This window comes from Mastacembelus armatus, chromosome 1 (genome assembly GCF_900324485.2).
Source record: "Mastacembelus armatus chromosome 1, fMasArm1.2, whole genome shotgun sequence".
NCBI lineage: Eukaryota > Metazoa > Chordata > Actinopteri > Synbranchiformes > Mastacembelidae > Mastacembelus > Mastacembelus armatus.
This window is the reverse complement of record NC_046633.1, coordinates 15,813,475-15,823,845: the sequence shown is the minus strand read 5'-3', so window position 1 is coordinate 15,823,845 and position 10,371 is coordinate 15,813,475. Positions and strand designations below refer to the sequence as shown.

Here is a 10,371-nt window from a genome sequence, read left to right as displayed (position 1 = left end):
CCCCCAGCAAGGGCCCCGGACCCCATACTTCTGGGCACCTCCCACAGGATGTCACGGGGACCCGGTCGAATGCCTTCTCCAAGTCCACAAAACACATGTGGACTGGTTGGGCAAACTCCCATGAACCCTCGAGCACCCTCGGAGTGTGTAGAGCTGGTCCAGTGTTCCACGCCCAGGACGGAAACCGCATGTTCCTCCTGGTCCGAGGTTCGACCACCGGCCGGATTCCTCTCTCCACACCCTGGCCTAGAACTTCCCCGGGAGGCTGAGGAGTGTGGTCCCTCTGTAGTTGGATGCAAGCATACCCACAAGGGCTGACTGAGCCTGAGACTGAAAAAGTAAGACAATCTTTAAGGGCACATAAATAAATGTTATTGCAAAAGCAACTTTGACGACAAAATGTGGGGTAGTGATACAGTATTTACTAAAAATGCCTTTACATATGTTTTTATTTGAACCTATGGTACAGAATATATATATCTCAAAATTGCTCCTCTAATATCAAAACATCACGGAATTCCTTTTTTTTAACCCTAACTGAGCTACTGAACTCTAGCATGAGCTATAAGATACTTACAGAGCACAATCTTAATGCTTATTGTGACTGAATAAGTTCATTGTTGCTCGTTTTACTTCATATGACCACAAAAACCCAAAACAAATCAAAGCACGGACTTAACTACTGGATGTTAAGTGAGACCAATACTCCAAATTCAACCACCTATGCACACTTTATGAGAGGATTGCTGGCTGCACCAAAGGTTGCACAACATTTCAGACTGAAGTGTGATTCTCACTGAGATCAAAACCACAAGTAACCCTTTTGTACTACAAAGGTTCTTTGTGTCCATGATTACTCCATCGTTGCATTTTTTTCCTCACATCTTACATTGGGGGTGATTAAGATGCAAGGAAAAAAATACAACGATGGACTAATCACGGAAACATGTTTTTAGAAACATGAGACACCCTTTCCCAAGATCCTTCATCTGAAGCATTCAGTTATTAACAGATTAGATCATTCCATTAAAAATGAGAAGAATAGTCTCATGTATCCTTGCCCAAGGAAGCTTCCCCACTCCTTGAGCAGGAAAAACAGCTTTAGGACAATCTTTAAGATGATGGACAAGAGCAACTTCTAGATCGATTAAGGACTGAGGTGCAAGTTCAAATAAGTGAACTGTGTTGTGGAACTTGAAGATATCAAACCTGACAACCATTAGTTTAATTACCAGTTTCGTGTCCATGGATCACTCATTTCAAAAGCAGGATGAGGACATTACTGAGGACAATTCCAGCAATGAGGATGACGACCATGAGCAGTAATGTCAGGCCACGCCTTAAAAACAGCTGTGTTATTGAGAGAACCTCTCCCACTGTAGTGGTAGTGGATTTATTCTGGTCTGCAATATGCACCTTGTCGTTTGTTTCCTCGACAGCAGTCTCACATCTGGCCTGGGGCTGTTTGTGATTTGAGTCTAGAGGTTTCAGGAAGAAACTTTATTATTAACAAGTATCCTCTGTGTAATACAACGGGTCAGTTATTGCACTGGTGGTTACCTGCATTTCTCATCTCGACCATCTCCTTTTCTTTTGTAATCAGGATTCCTGCTCTCACAAGTGCCTGATCAATGAAATTAAGCACTCATGTTAACAGAATGTTTTCACTTCATGTTCAGGTTAGGATGAATTTAAAATGCTTTTTGGTTGGTAAAGGGATGTTGCTACACACCTCTTCAGCAGCCTGTTTCCAATCAAGTTTACAGAGAAATATGATGAAGAAAGTTGACTGCATTAGCACACAGACGGCAAGTCCTGTCCACAGACCTGTTACAGAGAGTGAAAACAGGTTGTTATTGCTTTCTTGAATGTTAACAAACATTGACAAACAGGATGCAAGTCTTTATTATTACTTACCTATAATCCCCATGTTTGTTACGAACATTAGGGATACACCGATGGGGACACCAATGAAGTAGTATCCTACCAGGTTACACATAGCACCAATTAACTGTTTTCCTGCTCCCCTGAGAACTCCTCCAGTCACCGCCTGTCAGTGTCAAACCCATTTGGTCAAAAACATTGTGTTTGTCAGTGTCAGATCTGACATCTGAAAAAATGTTTCTTACCGCAATGGCCTCCCCAACATGCATGAAACCATATATAAACATGACATCAGCCACCCTCTGTACAATGTCTCTAAAAAAAAAAAAAACAGAGATTCAGTCAATCTAATCTCCATTCACATATCTCAGGCTAACTGACAAATATTATGAACAGGTACTGAAAAAATCTTTTCACTATGCCACATAATTAAAGTATTAATAACATAGCATGACAGGATGATTATAAAATCCTTTATGCCACTCCAGGCAAATTATTTGATTTAACAGACCTTTAAGTTTCTGTTTCTTGACTGTCTTTTAGACAGTCGTCACAGCTAAAAGGTGTTATTTTTCACTTGAAAATAGGAAAATGTGCTCACATAGTGCTCACCTTACGTAATCTTTTGATGTTAATTAGGTTTGCTTATGATAACTGAAATGGAACAAACTGGGCACCAGATACTGCATGTTAAGACAGACTGCAAAAATAACATGAATGTCTCAGAATTGTTGGTTTTGGCATCACTAATAAGGAGTTAAGTGTCAGTGTGACTTGGCATGAAGATGATTATCTTAATTAATATATAACCATGTAGACAGCAATATGAATGGAAGCCTGCTATGGCACACAGGCTGCAACAACATAACAATGATTCTTCTAGTGCAAGAAACTGAAGGCTATTTAGTTAAAGACTACTTACTGTGCTGTGGTGAAAATATATCCAATGACATGTCTAGAGAAGCCAAAGGCAGCTCCAACAAAACAAGAAATTATGACTGCAACAAAATAAAGAAACAATTAAATGTGTTATTTAAAAGAACAGAAAATTAGCTGTAAACAACTGTTAATAAATTGGCTAACATCAGATCCCAAAACTAGGAAGTTGATTCTAGCAAAGTGAAGTCTGTTTCCCCATAAATATGTGTTACTTAATCTGAAGTAGTATTTACCCTAATCCTAATTATCCATCTAACCATTCTCTATACTGCTTAGTCCAATTCAAGGTCATGGTGGACTGAAGCCAATCCCAGATGACAGGGTGCACTCTAGACCCGGGGGTCTCCAACACTCAAGCACTACTGTCCTACTTGTTTTCCAGATATCTCTGCCCTACCCACAGCTGATTACCTGGATCAGGTGTGTTCAGCCAATCAGAAAGTGGAAGGGCAGGGCTAGTTGGAATAAGTGGGTATAGATAATGAATGAATGAAAGAGTTAATTCAGTATAATTTCTGAATTGTTGTTGCTTTTTCTAATAGGTGCTAACTGGCTAAATCTAACAATTGCTAGTGCCAGCTTAAGAGGCAGGGGGAGTGTAATTTTCTTCCAAAGTTGGTGTTTAAAATAAAAACATTATGAGATGTGTCTATGAAATACAGCTTTTTATTTGGTGCATTGTTGGGAATGTGTATTAATAATAGACTTTTAGGCATTGTGAAATAACATTTTCTAGTATGAAATTAAAAAAAGGTCCTCAAAAATTATGAAACATTTCATTTAATGAAAAATTGTTTCTACTTTATGATTATTTAAGTGGTTTATATGTATTTAAAATAATTATTTAGTTAAATTACTGGACGTATGTATCTGCACTTAGCCTACATGCACAGATGATGGTAACCTTGCTTGATAGCTTGGCTTGATCTATGTTTCCTGCACCAAGTGCAATTCCAACCCGGACACTGGCAGCGACAGAGAATCCTAGTGGGAACTGTGGGAGAAGTACATAAATAATATCAGTGTATTACAGCTTCATTTGCCTTGAATATAATTTTACTGGAAAAATGGCCTATGCAGAAGTGAAGAGAACTGATATTTGTAGTTACCATATAAGCTACAATAGACAGATGATATGTTATGGACTGAGCTCCGAGCTCAACCTCACTAATCATTCCAGCCAATAATCCTCCTATTTCAAAAATCCACCACTCCAGACAAAGCATGAGCATACTGGGAATAGCCAATTTAATGAAGGGTCCCCATTCCTGCAGACAGTCTAGTGACCAACCTGTGGATCAGAGGTGCAGACGTGCAACTGTTTAGACTATTACATAATATCTTTATCATGTCATGTTAGAACTAGGATATACTGTAAGCTAATGTCAGATTTGCACTGGGCAAAATCTTTCTATTATTTATCTACATTATTGAAATTATTTCAATAGGTGTGAAGGTGTTTTTTAGAAAGAAATAGGGTTAGAGGTTATTTGAGCTTTGAGAACATGCATGTGACAGGCTTGAGGCCTACTATTTTATTTTATGTTATTTCTTGTTTTTTTCTGGTGCTGGATGTGCTGTCCAAGACAGCAGCAATTCTTGAGGTAAGCTTAAGGCCTGTAACTATGGGGCTGGAGCTGTCCTGTTGCCACAGTATAATAATGATACCAGTGGGTATTAGCCAACAGTGTGGCCAACATTTTGCTCATTCTGTATTGGTGCCTATGAAACCACTGGATGTGGACTTTATGGTAGATTATGGTTAGAGAAGGGTGTGTGCAGCCACATGACAGGACAAGAATCCAGGGAGCTTGCATAGGAAGGATCACCCATTTCTTGGCACAGTCCATCATGTGTTTTAATAGTGTTACTAATTTTTGTCAAACATTACACACTGGAACATTTGCACATTGTTGTGAAAGACCACTGACGTGATTATTAATAGAAGGGATAATGACTGGTCAGAATAAGATAATAATAATACTACAGTAAACCCCCAAAAAAGAGAAGAACATATTTGTATTAAACTCTTGTTGTGGTCAAAGATAAGGAGATATCTTACCTCCCCACGTGGACTTGTGTAGACCCCTCCAGCAGATGTAAATGTACAAAAGCACAGCCAGCACATACTGAGAGATGGCACTGGCAGTTGCAGATCCACTTCAAGAAATATACATTTTGTACATGCATATTTATATACAGTACATGCTGTGTTTAGATGCTCACTGACATTTTAGTATTTATCTTGACTATATGTCATAATAGTAGGTTGATAAATTGAAGCCTCTGTATAATATGACCCATTACAAAAACAGAGTGATTCCAGATTAATTTATGGTTGGACTGATCACCATTACCAACAAATTTCACATAATAATACACAATAACATTAAATTTAGTGAAAGATTGCAGTGCACAGGACCTTTGGCCACTATATAGTGTTTTGTGTATAAAATATTTAGTCCACCGCCATTTACTTAATTTACACAACATGTTGAGTCATTATAAGCATACATTACACACATATTGCATGTCATTGTTTCTCTTGATAGGACTGAATGTATAGGTATAAGAATAATTATGAAGTTCTAGCATAATAATGATGTAGGAAAACTTACGAAACGCCCATATCCAGACAATAGAGGAAGACGTAGTTGATGACTGCATTAAGGACATTTCCAATCACTCCAGTTATAACTTGAGGCCATATAATTCCCTATAAAAAACAGCAGAAGCCTGGCTCACTTTTAATTGTATTAACTGTCAATCAACTAACACATTTGTCATTTAACCTTGGTTAAGAAAAGTCTGAGAAAGTGTCACCTGATTTTGAAGATACCTCCCTTGCAGCTGGTACATAAAAGCAGCCTGCACCAAGAAAAACATAAACCTATTAGACACAGTGGTATTTTGACATAAATGTTAACACCAACATGTTAACATAGTCACATTGATAATTCTAGGTTATTTAGCAGGTGTAATGTTCAGTGTAATGTTCAATTAGCACTAAACTCAGGTGTACAGCTGATGCTGTTGGGAGTTTGATAGTTCTGCAAATATTTAGTGCAAACATTACGTTTCTAACAAACTTAACCAGTGGCATAACAATCTGCCTAACAGTTGAGATATTTAGAAAATAAACCTCCTTGAGCTAAATAAAAAGTTAAGGGATCACCAAAGTCAATATTTATCCACTACAAACCATAGTCCGTATATATTCTGTGTTTCTACATTGTACCCTGCTTACCGGCAGAGCTGGCATGAAGATCTTCACATACAGCTGGGAGAGACTTTGTTGAGAAAGATAAACAGAGCAAATACTGTATGCATATAAAATTGTGGGACTGATACATAAAATGGACATGTATGAGGTAATGAGATATTAGAATTCATCTTTCAGTGAATACCTTTACCAAAGTCCATGGCAATTCACTGTGAACCTAAAGTCCTAAATCAGTGATTGAATCTAACTAAACATTTTTTACATGATATACCAACTATAAGCTATATGGCACTGTCAGTAGTGTTTTCTGGGGGGATAAAACAATGACCGACCTGGCAACCTCTGGGCTCAGTTTGACAGCAAGCAATAGAGGTTCAGTGTTGATGAGAACAGCCCAGCAGGGGAAACAGGCCAGCAACAGGATCAGAATCCCCCTCTGGAGAATCACTCCCACACGCTTCAAGTTACCACTCCCATACGTCTGCATGAAACATGTACACAGATACTCAAATAATGAAGAGCAATATTAATATATAGTAATACATATATATGTATGTATATATCTATATCTATATCTATATATGATGTATACTAATAACCATGGTTCAAACAGAACTAATTTGATACTAAAGCTCATTGCTGAACTGTTTTTAAGGGTTGTGTTTGTCTTAGTTGGGGATCTTGGTTAGATAAATAAAGCAAACAAAGATCGGCTATAGGGACACTACCTGAGATATGAGTGTATCACAAGTTAACGACAAACCAGTGCCAATTGAAATACCAGTGACGTTAACCACCTGCAAATGAAACAAAATCAGCACAATTCAGGGATGAACACATAAAGTACATTAACAGCAGGTTAACAGCAGGTAGCACCTGCAGGTTGGAAAACCAATATGATGGATACACAGACAGGACTTGAGCAAATCTCCTCACCGCAATGGCTAATGACACTCCTGCCAGTTCTGCTTTTCCCAAATGACCACAGAACACAGTGCTGACAAAACTGATCAGAAAGATCATGGACTGAGAAAGGATCTGCAGTACAAACACAAAACAATAATCTTTGCTCATTTTCTAGATCATACAAGAACTAAATGTTTTACTCAAGTAAAAGTGTCTGAGTATTGTTAGTAGTAAGTTTGTAGTTAGTATTGTTAAACAAAATCATTAAATATATATTTTTTAAAAAAGTCCTTCTTGATGCTAATAGCCTATTATTATTCAATTCAGTTTTATTTGTATAGCACCAAATTACAATAAAATCATCTCAAGGCACTTTACAAAAAAACAAAAAAACCCAACAAGTCCCTTATGAGCAAGCACAAGGCAACAGTGGAGAGGAAAAAGTCTACTATTATATATTAGGCTTTTGGATTAATGTTACATATGTTGAATTTTGTTTCTGTTGTAGTTTAAGATTGGTCCAGTTTGTGGTGCTTTGTAAACTGTGGGTCAAAAAATCTGCAGCCGTGAATTATATTTTTATAAGATATATGTTTAACGATTTCACTGGATAATAAAAGCATGAAAACTGTCATCTGAACAGTACCCTATAGTAACTACAGCTGGCAGAGAGAGTAAATGTACTTAAACCACTCTCACCACTAGTACTAAGTAACTACATGAAGCAGAAACAGCGGCAGAAGCCTTGTATTTAAAGCTTAACTCGGGTCCATGCTGCTCAGCCTTATACACATACATGAGAACAGCACTCTAGACATATACTGGACTTAAATGACAGCCTGAAGGTTTAGTCTTACCACTGGTCCCGTTAGTTTGAAAAGCTGAACCAGCTCATTCCGGTACTCTGGGCTGATACAGGCAAAGATCCGTGCGCACTTCAGACAGGAGCCCCCACCTTCACCAGAGCCCCGAGCAGCACAAGAAGCTGCGCCCCCTGCTACTGAATCTCCTTTCTCTACTTCAGCGCATTTCATTTGCCGTCTACCAGACCCATCCATAACTAAAACTAAGTGTGGTGTTGTCTGCGGGCCAGAGCTCTCCCTTCAGCAGCCACAAAGAATGTCATGGGAGTAGTATTGTGATGGGTTTAATAACCAGTGAGGTGTCAGAGGAGGGATTACGCGCCTCCTTATACTCCAGCACCTGCACCACAAATTGTCCAGGATCCTAGTGATGCACCTACAGTGACTATTCTGTGCGTCTCCTGCACTGTGATGTTACAGATGGATGCGGTTAAAACATTTGTTTTAGGAAACGCGCATTGATGATGTGGACCATTAGCGCGCACTTTAACACAATTCATGTCAATTCAAGAAAATAAAACACAAATCCAAAACGGCTTTTTACTGAAAATTGTGCATATCAAGCATCACTCTGTATTATATAGTTGAAATTGGATATGATTTTTAAGGATTTATCCATGTTTCTTTATAAGACTGGAATCAGTCAGCTGACTTATAAGTCTTGCTATACGTCTAAAGTAATAATAGGCAGATATTGTTGTATGAGTGCTTTGAAATGTAAGTCTGACTTCATAACCTCATCAAGATTTCTGATTTACATATAGCACCTATATGTAAATATCAGTGTAAATAAAATAATGATCCATAATTATAAAGATGATAGGCTGCAACAGATCCCTGTGACCCTGAAACGGGAATAAGCGGGTATAGATAATGGATGGATGGATGGAGATAATGGATGGAATGATAAAGGCTTAAGCTGCTTGTTAAAATTCAGTTAATAAGAAGACTGAAAAACAGAGGTTCATGGATTGACCCCTGGAGCCACACACTGCACTCACATCTGTGCTACACAAAGTGAGCTCTTTCATAGGGCGGCTGTGGCCCAGGGGGTAGAGAAGGTCGACCATGAGAGACCCCAGAGGGTTGGTGGTTCGATCCTTGGCTTCCCTGGTCCACAGGCTGAAGTGTCCTTGGGCAAGACACTGAACCCCAAGTTGCCCCCGGTGACTGTTCCACCGGTGTATGGATGTGAAAACAGTGTTTTTTTAAAATGGAGTGGAGTATTTTTTTTAAACAAATGGGACATCTGAACAGACTGAGCAGAAAAACTTATTTTGAATTCACTAACAAGTCTTGACATACACTGATACACAAACTTGTCAAATGCATGTCAAATAAACTATGCATCATTTGTATTATGGCAGAAAGTAGGAAACTGAGGGTGCTGCTGATAGCTGGAGCTAGACAGAACAGCAAGCCACATCATAAAGCTTAGAGAGAATGAGACTCAGGTCAACAGCATGAGCAGTAGTACAAAAATATGTCTGAGCTCTAGGATGAGTCACTTGAGCACCTTCACCACCAAGATGCTGGTGATGATTACACCTACATGAACAAAAACCATGATTAGCAATGTCAGGGCAGGCTGTAAAACCAGCTGTTTTACTGACCGAACATCTCCCACTGTGGGGGCACAGATGAATCCACCATGGTCTGGACCCATCACCTTCAGTTTTCTGTCACCCTCCTCAGCACTCACAGAGATAGACAGAGATGTACTGACCATGGCCTGGTTATCACTTGGTTATCACGGTTATCACTTGGATCTTTGAGAAGGAATGTTTGTTATTAATACAATTGTCCTCAGAGCAGAGACATTTCATGTAACTACTGTACAGAATAAACAGAAATCAAGGGAGTGCCTTTACTCACCTGTATGATCCATCTTGACTGTCTCTTCTTCTGTGATTCGAACTGCTCTCACAAAAATCCTGATTGAAAACAGGAGGGACATTTGCTGATAGTGTGCTACAACCAGCCCAAATATGTCCCAAGACAAAGGAAAAAAATGCACGTACACACCTCTTCAGCAGCCGTTTTCCAATCAAGTTTGCACAGAAATGTGATAAAAACAAAAATCTGCAGTGACAAACCAATGGTAAAGCCTGTCCATAGTCCTATTACAGAAATTGGAAAAAGCTTCAATGGTTAAATGTCAGCTGACAGGCAGGAGGCACGAGATGATGCATATTGGTTCTGTAGTTTGGTTTTACTTGCAATGCCCAGACACACCAGTGGAGAACTCATTGAACCCAAGCAAATTACATAGAGCACCGACCAAGCGTTTCCCTGCTCCTCTGAGAACACCTGCAGCTGTGGTCATATATATACAGTATGACCATAGATATATGGTCATATCACACTCTATGTTAATATGTCTATGAAGTGTGCTTGGTAATGTGCATGAAAATGTTAATTGGACGTTGTTTCCCAGCATTGTGGCAGCAAAATGTATGAAGATAAATATTAACATAACATCAGCAACCATCTTTATAATGTCTCTTAAAAAGATGCAGATATAGATTTGGTGAGGTGAAAACATATACTGATAAT

The 10,371-nt window shown here is 38.9% G+C and overlaps 1 protein-coding gene across 4 annotated transcripts; it reads right to left on the bottom strand.

Annotated features, from left to right (window-relative positions):
- Positions 1-407: 407 nt before the first annotated feature.
- LOC113128360 (multidrug and toxin extrusion protein 1-like) lies at positions 408-10,157 on the bottom strand. Of its 4 annotated transcripts, XM_026303636.1 has the most exons (18): positions 9,841-10,157; positions 9,691-9,749; positions 9,485-9,584; positions 6,983-7,084; positions 6,775-6,843; positions 6,379-6,527; positions 6,071-6,113; positions 5,647-5,691; positions 5,442-5,539; positions 4,886-4,983; positions 3,933-4,114; positions 3,709-3,817; positions 2,807-2,882; positions 2,130-2,199; positions 1,918-2,050; positions 1,733-1,827; positions 1,561-1,624; positions 408-1,478 (listed from the first exon to the last, which is right to left on the bottom strand). In XM_026303636.1, the coding sequence occupies exons 3-18, from the start codon at positions 9,542-9,544 to the stop codon at positions 1,255-1,257; spliced, it is 1,617 nt and encodes a 538-aa protein (XP_026159421.1). In that variant the 5' UTR covers positions 9,545-9,584; positions 9,691-9,749; positions 9,841-10,157; the 3' UTR covers positions 408-1,254. The 4 variants fall into 4 exon arrangements, with proteins under 4 accessions (XP_026159421.1, XP_026159423.1, XP_026159420.1 ...); XM_026303638.1 differs by having other exon boundaries at positions 9,429-9,584; positions 9,691-10,156; XM_026303635.1 differs by lacking the exons at positions 9,485-9,584; positions 9,691-9,749; positions 9,841-10,157 and adding an exon at positions 7,810-9,368.
- Positions 10,158-10,371: the final 214 nt, after the last annotated feature.

Coding starts and splice junctions, on each gene's coding strand:
- LOC113128360 (XM_026303635.1), bottom strand. CDS start 8,010: ATGGATGGGTCTGGTAGACGGCAAATGAAATGCGCTGAAGTAGAGAAA. Junction 6,114..6,378: donor CTGAGCCCAGAGGTTGCCAG/GTCGGTCATTGT, acceptor TTCTCAACAAAG/TCTCTCCCAGCTGTATGTGA. Junction 1,479..1,560: donor GGTCGAGATGAGAAATGCAG/GTAACCACCAGT, acceptor TGAAACCTCTAG/ACTCAAATCACAAACAGCCC.